General features: G+C 41.9%; 1 protein-coding gene across 1 annotated transcript in view; it reads left to right on the top strand.

Moving 5' to 3' along the window:
- LOC138946561 (ankyrin-1-like) overlaps positions 1-14697 on the top strand; it is a 47501-nt gene continuing 32804 nt past the window's right edge. Inside the window, exons 1-5 of the mRNA XM_070318002.1 lie at positions 1-8; positions 525-624; positions 7361-7504; positions 13692-13955; positions 14344-14546. Coding sequence (XP_070174103.1) covers positions 1-8; positions 525-624; positions 7361-7504; positions 13692-13955; positions 14344-14546 — 719 coding nt within the window. The remainder of the gene's footprint in view (positions 9-524; positions 625-7360; positions 7505-13691; positions 13956-14343; positions 14547-14697) is intronic.

The following is a 14697-nucleotide window of genomic DNA, read 5'->3' as shown; positions in this document are numbered from 1 at the left end:
ATGGAGAAGTAAAAATGCATGCTGTACATTTTTTTTTTTTTATAAAAGTAGGCCTATATTTATGTACAGGAATATGCAACATACGGCCATTTCAGTTATCTGCAGTATGCCCATAACTCTCTCGACGATTGGTCTGTCTGTCTGTCTGTCTGTCTGTCTGTCTGTCCGTCTGTTTGTCTCTGTCTGTCTGTCTGTTTGTCTCTGTCTGTCTGTTTGTCTCTGTCTGTCTGTCTGTCCGTCTGTCTGTCTGTCCGTCTGTTTGTCTCTGTCTGTCTGTCTGTCTGTCTGTCGAGCTGTCTGTCTGTCTGTCTGTCTGTCTCTGTGTCTTTCTTTCTCTCTCTGTCCGCTAGTCTGTCTGGCCATTTAGTTGTCTGTCTGTGTGTACAATACTGTCCGCTAGTCTGTCTGGCCATTTAGTTGTCTGTCTGTGCGTACAATACTGTGTGCACTCAGGGATTCATATCATCACTATCATATTTTCACTGCAAATAGTGCCAGCCACTAATCTTATTACTTATTGTAAGCATTATACATCATAAACTATTACCCGTGGTTAAACTTACCATTTACCATTCACTTCAAGCACAGATAAAGATTGCAGCCCGAACTTCCCCACAAGAGACAGTAAGTATGCCCATCAGTATGCCCATCAATATGCCAATCAGTTTCAACGTTGTCGTGCATGTTGCGATTGTATATGTTTATATATGTAATGCCTCTGTTGCAATTCCGCGCTTGCAGCCTGGAAGAAATGACCATGAGCCTGTAGATCTACTGTAGTTTCAGCTTCTATCTTCCACCCATTGTGTCATATTCCCCATTCCCTGGCTTTGAGCAGACCGAATGCCTCGCGTGTGTTTGGCATGAAATGTCAGCAAATGTTTACTCTTGATGTTTATCAATGTAAAGCCTGAAATTGATTGGGCGAAGTCGACTTGGCGAAGGTGGCTGCACGAAACTTTGGCACTGAATATTTGGTGGTAAGACTTCGGACTCACTTAAGGACAGTCTTTATCCTCACGAATCCTGGCCATAATCTTCCGAAAATTGGCTATTGCATGACGAGATAGAGTTTCTTTTGTCAATAATAATAATTCTGTGATAATGTCAATGAAGATAATTATGTGGGTAGTGCTTATATAGGCTTATCATTTATGCAATTACCTGCTGTGGTCTTTCTGACTGTCTTTACCCGCTGAACCGTGTCAACATTATGTCCATATTTCAGAATTGCTTGCATGCATATTTTAGTTTTGTTGTTTGTAAACCTCATGAATTATGTCATCGTTTTCCATATCTCTCGCTCGAGTAGACAGAGTTCTCTGCATGTTTCTGTCGGAAAATGTCTATGATTGTAACGGATTGTTGTTGCCCGTCTTATATATATATCACATATCACCCTGTGTACTCCCCAGCCTTGATAACATTGACTGTTTTACCGGCTGAATCGTGTGATTATTCAACCTTGTTCATATGCATGATCAGAAAGAATGCCTTGCTGTTGTAAGCAATGAATGTTTGTATGAATCTTAGTTTTGTTGTTGCCTGTTTTCCCCTCACAAATCGTGCCATAATGATATGCACTCCCAGCTTAAGCAGATACATTTGAAGAAAACATGGTTAGAAATTAAAGTGATCGGACACCGATTGACCAAAAAAAAAAGATTTTGCCAATATTTTGCTGTAATATTTTCAGAGTGTGTTGAAACAAGTGTGAAAAAGTTAGAAATGTTCACAGACAAAATATAAGCAACATCTTAGCGAAGTATATTTTCGGGGTCAATCTCTGTTTTAAAGCGACCTCAACCCCTCCCTGCACCCTTCTGTGACTAGCAGCTAAGCTGAATTTATTTCGTAGCTGATAACTAGGTCAATCTTCGGAATAAGTTCAGCCAAAATTCCAACTTTACACAGAAAACAGCCAAGGTGTTGATTGTTGGTATTTGACCAAGTGGAAGGATGTTTTTGTCCCACGTAAAAGCCTGGATAGAACTGTGGTGGTTTACATGATGGTTTATACGCGAAGGAAGGTATCATCAAAGAACATATATCTGCCTTTTGGTGTTCTTGTTGCACCAATAACAATCTGTCACAAGAGTTGCTTTGAAACCACTCTGCACGAAAACTCGTACTTATCGTTCTTGTTTTGATCGCCGACGACTCTTCTTTCAAAGAAAACAGAAAACGTCCTTCCATTTTTTTGTCAAGCAGAAGTTGCTTAAATGAGAATAATGAAAATAATTTTAAATGATAGTGAAGATAAGAAGAAGGAGGAGGAAGGGAGGAGGAGGAGGAAAAACCATGTTTCATTTGTGGAAACAAAACAAAACAATTTCAGCATTCTCATCAAAACAGATGTAACGTTTCTCGAGCATAATGTCTGGTGGAGAACATTCTTGATCAGAGCACAGGCGGAGGTATCGTCCACTGGACTACTACTATCACAGAAAGACTACTCTTTCTGTGATAGTAGTAGTCCAGTGGACGATACCTTCGGCCTGTGATCAGAGGTGCTAGAAATGAAGGAAATAGCTTCAACCTTGTCTACACGTTTGCTTGTAATATTCTGTTTTATTTCACTCATACCGGCACAAACCAACAATCAATGACCTCAATACTTTCTGAGCAGATCAGGTTTGTTTTGAAGTTTGTTTGTTCGTTCATGGGCTGAGACTCCCACGGCTTTTACGTGTATGACCGTTTTTCCCCCGCCATTTAGGCACCCATACGCCGCTTTCGGAGGAAGCATGCTGGGTATTATCGTGTTTCTATAACCCACCGAACTCTGACATGGATTACAGGATCTTTTTCGTTGCGCACTTGGTCTTGTGCTTGCGTGTACACACGGGGGAGGGGGGGGGGAGGGGGGCTGACAGCGGCCAACTGGATACAAATCCAGCGCGCTACCGACTGAGCTACATCCCCGCCCCTTTTTTTAAAGTGAAATGTTTAAAGACTCAAAGACTCAAGACTCAGGACTCAGGAATGATTTATTTCAGGCCATAGCCCATAAACAGGGTGATACACGATTACAAATAGAAATACATAGACTCAAAGACTCAAGACTCAAAGATTCAAAATTGTACTGTCCTTATAAAAACAAGGAACATTGCCATGCAAGAATTTGTTTTGCAGCAACGAAGTGATTCCAGTAACATCAAGTTTCCTTCTGCACAACAAGCAGCCAGGCTGATGGTTTTAGTGTCTGTTCTGCCTTTTAGATGGAGTAAAGGCATCCATTTACTTGAACACATGCCAAAGTTCAACAGCCTGGCTGATGGTTTTAGTGTCTGTTCTGCCTTTTAGATGGAGTAAAGGCATCCATTTACTTGAACACATGCCAAAGTTCAACAGCCTGGCTGATGGTTTTAGTGTCTGTTCTGGCTTTTACATGGAGTAAAGGCATCCATTTACTTGAACACATGCCAAAGTTCAACAGCCTGGCTGATGGTTTTAGTGTCTGTTCTGACTTTTACATGGAGTAAAGGCATCCATTTACTTGAACACATGCCAAAGTTCAACAGCCTGGCTGATGGTTTTAGTGTCTGTTCTGGGAAGTTAAGAGTAGAAATAATTAGTATTTAGTGTAGGAGGAGGGTTGGGGGTGGGTAGGGAGGGGGTGGGTATGGTTTACTTTGAGCAGGTCGGTTTCAGTTTAAATAAACAATTCTAGAGAATTGTGTATCTTATATTTGAGTCTTTCGTGTTTTAGACATTGATGCATTTAATAGTTTTAACGAGTTGCCTTTTGTTTTATCATTCTGGTGTTTATCTAGATGTGCTGTGTATCTTATAAGAAGTTCTTAAAAGTTCGAAGTTATTTTAGCATATAGGTTTTTTTATGGTCTTAACAGTTAAACATGTATTACGTTATCATTAAGATTCATGCTTTGTTAGCACTAAGCAGTTGTTTTAATCAGTCTGGTTTTCTCTTGTTTTCATCTTATGAACATTCTAAATGTTAGACTAACTTATTGTCTTGTACAGAATAACAACTGTGTGAATGGTGCTATACTGAATGAAAGAGTGTGACATGAAGTTCTTGTACATCATTGTAAAGAGTGTGAATGACGTTTTAGTTTAGATGTCAAGCGCTTAGAGCAAGCCTTTTTAACGAAAGTTTTTGATTTAGCGCTATATAAATGTTCTTCTTCTTATTATTATTATTATTATTATTATTTTACATGAAGTAAAGGCATCCATTTATTTGAACACATGCCAAAGTTGAACAGCCTGGCTGTTTTATGGGCAAAGTGGGTTTTATTTTTTTTACGCTCAAGTAATATGGCAGGTTTGCATTGGTGTAAGTAAAAAAAGTAAATTCAACAACTTTGCAGACAAAAAACAACCGTGGACGTGTAGGTTTTGATGCTGAGCTAAACTCGTGGCAAGGAGTCATAATTTCGACTTTAAAAAATAATTCTTTTCTTAAAGGTACTGAACTTGTCAAATCCAGGTGCACGGAGCCCCTGGGGCTTTTAGTCATACCTCAGGCAGCTATCCGTTAGAACTACCAAGTTTCATTGACTTGCACCCAAAGAGTCAAGAACTGCGATTTTTTACGAATTAATTTCGTACTCGGACCCGGCTGGTCTTGACCTATTTTTGGATCTAAATTTAGATCAGGTAGATCACCACATCATGCACAAAAAGACACGTCACTAAGCAAACTATGTCAGACGTCATCATGAGTTTGTGTAGAACAAAATCGAGGCCGGAATCACTCAAGTTGAATCGAACTCAGACCAAACACCACGTAATAACTAGGTTAATTTATGCACTCGCGTGAACAAGAAACTGTCGAGCTTCACAGATGTCGTCGTTGGGTAGTTTTGGGTTTGTTTTACTACCCAGGGGCGGACGAGGGGGGGGGGGGTTCTGGGGTTTCCGGAACCCCCCCCTCAGCCAAAAAATAAAAGTATTTGTTTGTGTTTTTTTGGGTTGAGTTTCAATTTTTGGGGTATTAATCAGTGACAAAATCTGCTGCCTGAAACTGGTAATGATCATCCTCAGAATGCACCAGATTGCACCATTTTGCATCCTTTTTTTCAAAATTTTCCGGGGGAGCATGCCCCCGGACCCCCCTAGCAAGCTAGGCGCTTCGCGCCGTCGGCTCGGCGCTTCGCGCCTTCACACCCATATCTTCACAAACTACTTTTGAAACCCCCCCCCATAAAATGAATTGATCCGCCCCTGCTACCATAGGAGGATTTTTGAACTATAAATGCACTCAGCTGCAACAAAAACGCAAAACGGAGGCTGTGAGCTGCACTGTGCCTTTAAGTTTTCCTAATGTTCGTGTTCAAGGGACATAACTACACGGCGGACTGTTGACTGATAGAGTATTTGGGACTGACTCCGTTTTAGAATGTTACCGATTGTTGGTATGTGACCAAGTGGAAGGATGCCCGCATCCCGTGTAAAAGCCTGGAATGATGTGGGGTACATGACGCAACCCGCGGTTTACGTGAAAAGGAATTCAGGTGCCTTTAATAGTTGTGTCCCAATTGACGATTTCCGAAAATAACTCAGTCGGACGGTTTCTATGGGTTGTGAAACAGTGAATACCCTTGCTTTTCCTCTGACAAATAACTTCACGCGTTCCGACACATCCGTCGCTAGTGATTGGCCCCTCCAATGTGTGTCCGAGTAAAAAGCAAGGGCATTCACTCTTTCACAACCCATACAAACCCGACAGAGTTATTTTCGAGATTCGTCTGTTTGCTGTGTGTGGTGTGGTGGCCTGCACACTTCCTAGTTGCATCGTTCTCCGTCTTTTGCTAACAGGAGGCTAGCAGTTCTATTTGCTGTGTGTGGTGTGGTGGCCTGCACACTTCCTAGTTGCATCGTTCTCCGTCTTCTCTTGCTAACAGGAGGCTAGCAGTTCTATTTGCTGTGTGTGGTGTGGTGGCCTGCAGACTTCCTAGTTGCATCGTTCTCCGTCTTCTCTTGCTAACAGGAGGCTAGCAGTTCTATTTGCTGTGTGTGGTGTGGTGGCCTGCACACTTCCTAGTTGCATCGTTCTCCGTCTTCTCTTGCTAACAGGAGGCTAGCAGTTCTATTTGCTGTGTGTGGTGTGGTGGCCTGCACACTTCCTAGTTGCATCGTTCTCCGTCTTCTCTTGCTAACAGGAGGCAAGCAGTTCTATTTGCTGTGTGTGGTGTGGTGGCCTGCAGACTTCCTAGTTGCATCGTTCTCCGTCTTCTCTTGCTAACAGGAGGCTAGCAGTTCTATTTGCTGTGTGTGGTGTGGTGGCCTGCAGACTTCCTAGTTGCATCGTTCTCCGTTTTCTCTTGCTAACAGGAGGCTAGCAGTTCTATTTGATGTGTGTGGTGTGGTGGCCTGCAGACTTCCTAGTTGCATCGTTCTCCGTGTTCTCTTGCTAACAGGAGGCTAGCAGTTCTATTTGCTGTGTGTGGTGTGGTGGCCTGCACACTTCCTAGTTGCATCGTTCTCCGTCTTCTCTTGCTAACAGGAGGCTAGCAGTTCTATTTGCTGTGTGTGGTGTGGTGGCCTGCAGACTTCCTAGTTGCATCGTTCTCCGTCTTCTCTTGCTAACAGGAGGCTAGCAGTTCTATTTGCTGTGTGTGGTGTGGTGGCCTGCAGACTTCCTAGTTGCATCGTTCTCCGTTTTCTCTTGCTAACAGGAGGCTAGCAGTTCTATTTGCTGTGTGTGGTGTGGTGGCCAGCAGACTTCCTAGTTGCATCGTTCTCCGTCTTCTCTTGCTAACAGGAGGCTAGCAGTTCTATTTGCTGTGTGTGGTGTGGTGGCCTGCACACTTCCTAGTTGCATCGTTCTCCGTCTTCTCTTGCTAACAGGAGGCTAGCAGTTCTATTTGTTAACTTTTTGATGACATGGTTTTTCTGTTGTGTTAGAAAATGAAAGGTGCACTCTGTGTATGTGTGTGTGTGTGTGTGTATGTGCGTGCGTGTGTGCGTGCGTGTGTGTGTGTGTGTGCGTGTGTATGTATCACTATGTATGTGTGTGTGTGTACTGATATGTGAATGTGTGTGGGGGGGGGGGTGCGTGCGTGCGTGTGTTTTGTGTTAGTGTGTGTGTGTGTGAGTTTGAGTGTGTGTGTGTGTGCGTGTGTGTGCGTGTATTTGTGTGCTTGGGTGGGTACGTGCGAACGTGTCGTATTCAAGACCTTACACACTTTACAATGTTTGGTCAACATGATGATGATGATGATGATGATGATGGCGATGATGATGATGATGATGATGATGACGACGACGACAACAACAACAATAACAGACACGCTGCTGCTCACACTGCTGGACATATTACAGGGGACACCGATGATGACGTTGACATGAATGACGTCATATGTAACCATCACTACTTCTATCTCTGCAGGGCCGACTAGAGGAGGAGATAGACAAGCTGATCGAAGAGGAGGTGACCGATGCGACGCGACCCGCGTCCAAAGAGAAAGTAGTCAGACCTGTGTCCGGACGCTCACGGAGAGCGACCAATCGCCTCTTTGATGAAGTCGCCACGGTGAGACTTCCAATGTAACGAGAAACTATGACGGCTTACTAGCGCCAAAACATGGAGTTATCATTTTGACATGAAGATTTCGATTATCACGTGTTCTGTGCAATTTACAGCAATATTGTTAATCAACAGCGTTAATGACTAACTTTCAGTTCTCTCTTGGGGTTGAAGATGGAACCAGCTGTGCAAAGTAAGTTGTACCTCTGTGGCCAACTGGATGAGATTTTAACAAAGCAGCACACGACCACCTCTTGATAACGACCACCTGCCCATAACGTCCATCCCAAAGGCTCCTGATGATATTTTCCCTGCACAATTCACCTGTGTAAAGCGACCACCTGTCTAAAACCACCACTTTTTGGTCGGACCCTTGTGTGGTCGTCATAGACAGGTTCAATTCTACACATTATATATATGTCGTATCCATTCTGTACAATTTGCGCATTATGTACAATGAGCAGCATATCGTGCTCATTGTATACAATGAGCAACAAGTTTTGCTCATTGTATACAATGAGCAAAACTGTTGCCCATTGTATACAATGAGCAAGACCATAAAGTTGCACATTGTATACAATGTGCACCGAGTGAGCAAGATTGTTGAATGACGTTCAAGCTACACTGATATATGAATCATAATGAATGGTAAAGTGTTCAAATAACGATGTTTCTTATGTTTAAGCATTGTTTTAATTCTCATTTCGCTAAAACTAAACAGTGTATTAAGAATTTAATTATTGTAAATTAAAGGGGCAGAAAACAGCTAAAAACAACTTTGTTTAAAAAAATTCTTTGATGCATAGGAACCACTTTAGTGAAACCGCACATCGATAGCGCTGTTAGTTTGGCTGGAAATAACATTTAACTTTGTAGTGGCAGTAGAATGACGTCATATTTTTTATTTTAAAACGGCCGTAACTCGCTTCAAATTTGACCAATATGCATGCGGATTTTTTTTTGCTTTCGGCGTTTTGAACTGGCGTGCATGTGATAAGAAAAAGAATGGAACAAAAAATCCAAAACAATTTTTTTTTTCAAAAAAATATTCAAAATCTTTTCTTTTTTTAAAATATATTTTTTGTTACATTTACCTAGAGTAAAGAGTAAAGAGTAAGCAATCTCTTTTTGGCCCAAAAACATGAAACGACAGCAACCTGTTGACTGCCCCTTTAATTAAACAATAAAAACAAATACAACAATTAATGTTGTTTCAACACACGCACACACACATAACATTCGTTCATAATAACGCTCACATTGTCATGTCATGCTAAAAGTAAGAGATAGAAACAACAACGTCAGCTAATGAGAGCGTCGTTTTCACCGCCTTTCACACTTTTTCTATTTGTGAGTAAAGGCTTCAAATAACGATCTTGCAAACTACGTGCGATTTTGACCAAATAGGACTGAACCGAACTCGTGTTTGAAATTATTTGGATTGTCTGTCCACTTTCTTTCTTTCAGTATTTTAGTTTCGGTGTCAGTGTCAGTCTGCCCGGCGATAGAACGCGACCACCATGGATCAAAATCGAACTAAGTTTGATGCAGAAGTGCAACGTCAAAGTGTTGGCCACGTGAAGTGGTTCACACAGGAAGACCTTACCACCATGACGGAAAGAGTTCGACAACTGAAACTCGGAAGCCAAAAGAAGACGCCCAACGACTACAAACTCGTAAAGCGATACGACGTAATCGAAGTTGCACATTTCCAAAGACTGATTGTGGCGGGATCGAATCCTGCACGATATTTATTATTTACAATAATTAAATTCCTAATGCACTGTATAGTTTTAGCGAAATGAGAATTAAAACAATGCTTAAACATAACAAACATCGTTATTTGAACACTTTACTCACATATTCCATTCAACCATTCACTATGATTCATATATCAGTGTAGCTTGAACGCCATTCAACAATCTTGCTCACTCGGTGCACATTGTATACAATGTGCAACTTTATGGTCTTGCTCATTGTATACAATGGGCAACAGTTTTGCTCATTGTATACAATGAGCAAAACTTGTTGCTCATTGTATACAATGTGCAAGATATGCTGCTCATTGTACATAATGCGCAAATTGTACAGAATGGATACGACATATACATGTATACTAGATGATTACCCGCTTCGCCGGGTGGATCGCGAGAGAGCACGTGTTGACGTGATTGACGCCACACGAAGGAAGGGAGATAAACGCGCAAAACACTGGAGAAGATAAGGAAGAGTTACTGGGAATGGATCTACAGAAAAACCAAAATCGGTTCACCGCGCCGCGCTTAAGCGGGGACCACATTTGGACGCCGTTTTACGCTGCGCCGCAGGCCGTTTTGTGCGTAGCGCGGGAATTGCCGAGTGGCCACACATCGAGGCAGGTTTCACAGTATTGTGTTCAGCAATTTACTATTTACACACTCAAATTCTACAAAATAAATGTTGGCACACAATTCAAAGGACATGTTTTTCCAACAAAGTGAGTTTGTTACAACTAAAAACAGTAATTTTTTTTATAGTCCTGGTCCTTATTTATATCTAAAAACCAGGCGCAAAGCGGCATACCCTGAAAACGCAAAAAAAGCAATACGGTTATCCTATGCATGCATATAGCTCATATAGCCAAAACCGTTGAAGATAGAAAGACATTTATTGAACAAAAAATATGCCCCACATCATTCTTAACAAGTTTTGTTCTTGTATGTATATCAAAATATTGATTCTCAAATGAATGGTTTGAAAAAATACGACTTCCGGCAGACCTAGACCGTTTTGAAGGGAAAAACCGTCTTTTTTTTCAAACCATTCCTTGGCCATCAATATTTTCATATACATGTAAGACCAAAACGTGTTAAGACTGGTGTTGTGCATCTAGTTTGTTCAATAAATGTCTTTCTATCTTCAATGGTTTTGGCTAGATGAGGTAACAAGAGAAGGATATGGGCATTGGAATTACGTCAACATTTCGAGCATTGTCACAGATGAAACATTTACTGCAGGGTGCTCCTGATTAACAAACCGAGCAAAACTGAAAATTATTGAAGAGAAGACATGTCTGAACAGTTTATAAAGAGACAAGTTTGCAATCATTTGTAAACACCATTATTGTATGGAGGAGTAACTGTTCCCCTACCCCCTAAGAAGGTATTTCTGTCCGTCAACCATGTGAGCGATCGCCACAAATCGAGGCATCACTCGCATTTCAGTTTGGACACACCGGCTGATTGCAAATGCACAGTACGTGTTTCGACACTGAAACGTGACGATTGAGCGTCAAAATAGTTTCTTAAAACAGTCGAAAATGGAGTTAAATGTGACTTCAACACTCAGTGGCGATCGTTAGAGTGGCGATTGTTACTAGACGGACACTAGAAAACCTCAGAAAATATAATTTTACTTTGCGATTTTTTTAACTGAAAAACTGTTGCGGTCTTTTTCTGTCGAGCGCGAGCGTCAACGTAAAACAACGTGAGGTCACTTCCTCCCCAAACGGTTAGTTTTTGAATGAAAAGAAAAATGTGGCGATCGTTACATTGTTTAGACGGACTGGATCGCAACTTTGAAACTCGGGTCACCGTGCGTCGATCAAGGGCAAATTGACCTCGGCAACATTATAACTCACTTCAAGGGTGCACAAACTTGTATTTACAGTATACAAAATTAGGTAAACTTGTGTTTTTGTCCTGTGAAATCACAATTAGTTTCGATGCTCTTGATATGCGGACGGACAGATCCGAATCCCCATACATTTTTTTGCGGAGCTAGTATAAGTTAGAATTTGTGTTATGGATATCGATTGTTGTTGAAAAACAATCATTTCAATGTGTTCTGGCACTCTCAACCACCACAGCATTGATACTTGTGCATGTGTGTGTTGGAATTTAGTTCTTTGTTTAGTGATGCTGTGGCAAAAGTAAATTCATCCGTCCGTATTTTGACGATCGCCACCATTCACACGCACATAAATAAACACATTATCAAAAATTTCAACTTTTATTTTCAAAAAAGTATTTAAACAACAACTAGTTTGCATGTTAATACAACAAATACAGCAGATTCTCACAGATATGGATTTAAAAGACTAAGCAAATCTGAGACTATCAAAATGGCCTAATACCATGAAACCTGCCTCGACGATTTTTTTCACAACGCGGTATCACAGTGGAGCGGGTCTCCTGACAAGAAAGTTCAGTTGCATTCGACTGCCGCGCCGCGAGCAGCTGACGTCATCGCTCTGGTTTGCTCTGATTGGTCAAATTTCCGTCGTTCTATGTCTGTGTCATAGAAATTAGAACACGCGCTATTCTTCTGCAAATAACGCTTCGCGATCACAGCACGCTACGGCGCTCCCACGTGGGCCGTTTTGAGCATAAGTCAAGTGTGGACAGGGTCGGACGGGAGTGTATGGACGGGCCTTTAGAGCACGTGTTGAAATTTTTCTCGACCAGATTGTGTCCGGGGTCTCCCTGAATATGCCCACCAAATTTGAAGCAGATCCATCGCCGAGAACTTTGGCCGTGCATCGCGAAGTGACAGACAGACAGACAGACACACACACAAGCCGTGTATAGATATAGATATAGATATATATCCCATGACCTCCCTTCTTTGTCTCTGTTACTTCAGTATGGGTATATATGTTGTATTTTTATAGCTCAATAAATACATCATGGACTCCAAAAAATATATGATAGTGCAGATTCCGATTTGGGCAAAGGACTACTTTCCTCCCGACCTTTGACCTCGCTCGCGCCGAACAATGTGACACATTTGTATGAAGTTCTAAAATCGTATTGCACGGCTCAGAAAACCATATCAGTTGCACGCAAAAATGAATCTCAGAACTGATCTGATGTATGAGATGCAATAAGCAAAAGTTTCTTTCATTATGAAAGCAATGCAGGTCGAAAAAAACGAACATTCAACTTACAAGATAACCAGATGCTAGCGAACCAAAACAAAAACACGAGTACCCTCCCCTTGCATCGTTAGCAGACGACTTTTGAGAATCTGTCGGTAGTGTGTTTTGCCGGTGTGCGCCTTCAGCTATCAAACATCGGCTGTTTCACGTGTTTTGCGAGCAAGTCTACTCTTTTGCCTGGCTCTGCAGTAAGTCCACATATTTTTCCGTAATCCAGTCATATTCCTTCAAAATGCAATCAATCGGCGGTGACAGACGTGTCGGTCGCGTTTTCCTCTCACCCATACCAGTTTAAGTTCATCCATGCAAACACACTCGCAAAACAGTTTATCACGTAGATACATTTCAAATAGGGAGCAAATGGTTAAATCTAAACCTACATATTTGTTCCCTAAGATTTGCTTCTCTGTCAATAAGCCTAATTACACACGTTCGAGAAAAACAACGTGGAATCAATTCTGAATCGAGTAAGCCAAATGGGTCCCAAACCCGTTTCGCCCGTTCTGCCGACCTGAAACGCAAAACAAAAGAATTGTGCGCTTCAACTAAATTAATTTCTATTCGACTTCATTACTTTCTTGCAACTTATGAACCTTTACTTAAAGCTTTTAAATGGTCTGAAAGTAGTGTTACCGCGTACTTATCGATGCACTCATTCGTTTTATTTTTTCAGCGACGGTCACTTAGTTTAAGGTTGCAAAAGGGCTAAGTCTCGCTGGCAACAGTTTTACCCTGCACAGATCGCAACAGTGCCGCTAGTAGTCTACACTTTGTGTTTGATGGTAGAATGGGATATACAGATTACAACACTCGTGGTTTTTTATATGGCTTGTATTTCAGTCAAGACCCAGCGGGAATATCAATCGAGAGACACTCGCCAAAGGCTCGTGTCTCCCGATGATATTCATCCGCTGGGTCTTGACTGAAATACAAGCCATATAAAAAACCACTCGTGTTGTAACCTATACATATATATATATATATATATATATATATATATATATATATATATATATATATATATATAATAGATTGAAACATATGAATGCCTCAGTTTCTGTACAGCCATGCACACAGACACCGAGTTCGTCGATATTATTGCCTTATTCAGTTATTGAGGAAAAGGGCGCCCGGCACGCTACATTTGAAGCGTTTTCCAAGAAATCATAAAAAATAAAAAATAAAATAAAAAAATAGATTGAAACTTTTACGCGAGCGAAAGAATTATTCTTCGTCGCTCAACAACACAATAACGATATTTTCATCATCTGACAGGCCAGTAAAGACGAGTTCGAGAAACTTCTCAACGAGAACGCCCGGCTTGACACTGTTGACCCAGAAACCAAGCGAAACATTCTGCTTCACGTGCTGCACGAGAGAAGACGAGATCTCGCGAGACTGGTGCTGGCGCGTGCCAACGTCACTCTGATCTGTCAGGACTGTGACGTCGCGGTGGCGACACTCAAGGGCAAAAAGAACGCGCTGCATTACGTCACTGAGCTAGGTGACGTGGAACTGGCGAAGGAGATTTTGAATAAGGTGTGTGTGTGGGGGGGTGGGGTGGGGGGTGTGTTTGTCTGTGTGTGTGTGTCTGTTTGTGTGTGTGTGTGTTTGTTTGTGTTTGTATGTGTGTGTGTGTGTGTGTGTGTGTGTGTGTGTGTGTGTGTGTGTGTGTGTGTGCGCGCACGCGTGCGTGCGTGTGTGTTGTGTGTGTTTGAGAGAGATCGAGGAGGGGTGTTTGTTGAGTCAAAATATCACACCATATCCTGTGCGTATTACCAATACGTGTCCCTGGCCTGAGTTAACTCAAATGGTCAATCACTCTCCAATGGATTGTACAGGACATTTTTACGCTGCTGCTGAAATCATTTGGCACCACAAAATCATAACAACTTATTAACTTAAATTTGTATTTAATTGCTGACAGATTCCAGATCAACCTCAAAGGATTGCTCTACTGAAGCAAGAGACGCCAGTCAAGATCGAAGGTCAAAGGCCAAGGACGTTGTCATGCAGCCAGCTGGCGGCGTACCTTGGCAACACGGAGCTGCTAGTGCTTTACCTTGGCAACGGCGTGCACGTGAATGACAAGAACTCCAAGAAAGATACTGCCCTGCTGTGGGCAGCAAGGTTAGATGTCTTAGATGTTGGGGCAAATTCTTCTTCTTCTTCTTCTTCTTCACCCGTAGCACACACATTTCTGCCTTCCTAAGAGGCTTCATACCGCAGTGCACATGTCTGGCTCTTTGGAAGGGCCTATACCGCGTTATGGTGTGACATT

This window comes from Littorina saxatilis, linkage group LG14 (assembly GCF_037325665.1).
Source record: "Littorina saxatilis isolate snail1 linkage group LG14, US_GU_Lsax_2.0, whole genome shotgun sequence".
In the NCBI taxonomy this organism is placed as follows: domain Eukaryota; kingdom Metazoa; phylum Mollusca; class Gastropoda; order Littorinimorpha; family Littorinidae; genus Littorina; species Littorina saxatilis.
The sequence above is the reverse complement of the archived record's forward strand: the minus strand, read 5'-3'. Positions and strand labels throughout refer to the sequence as shown.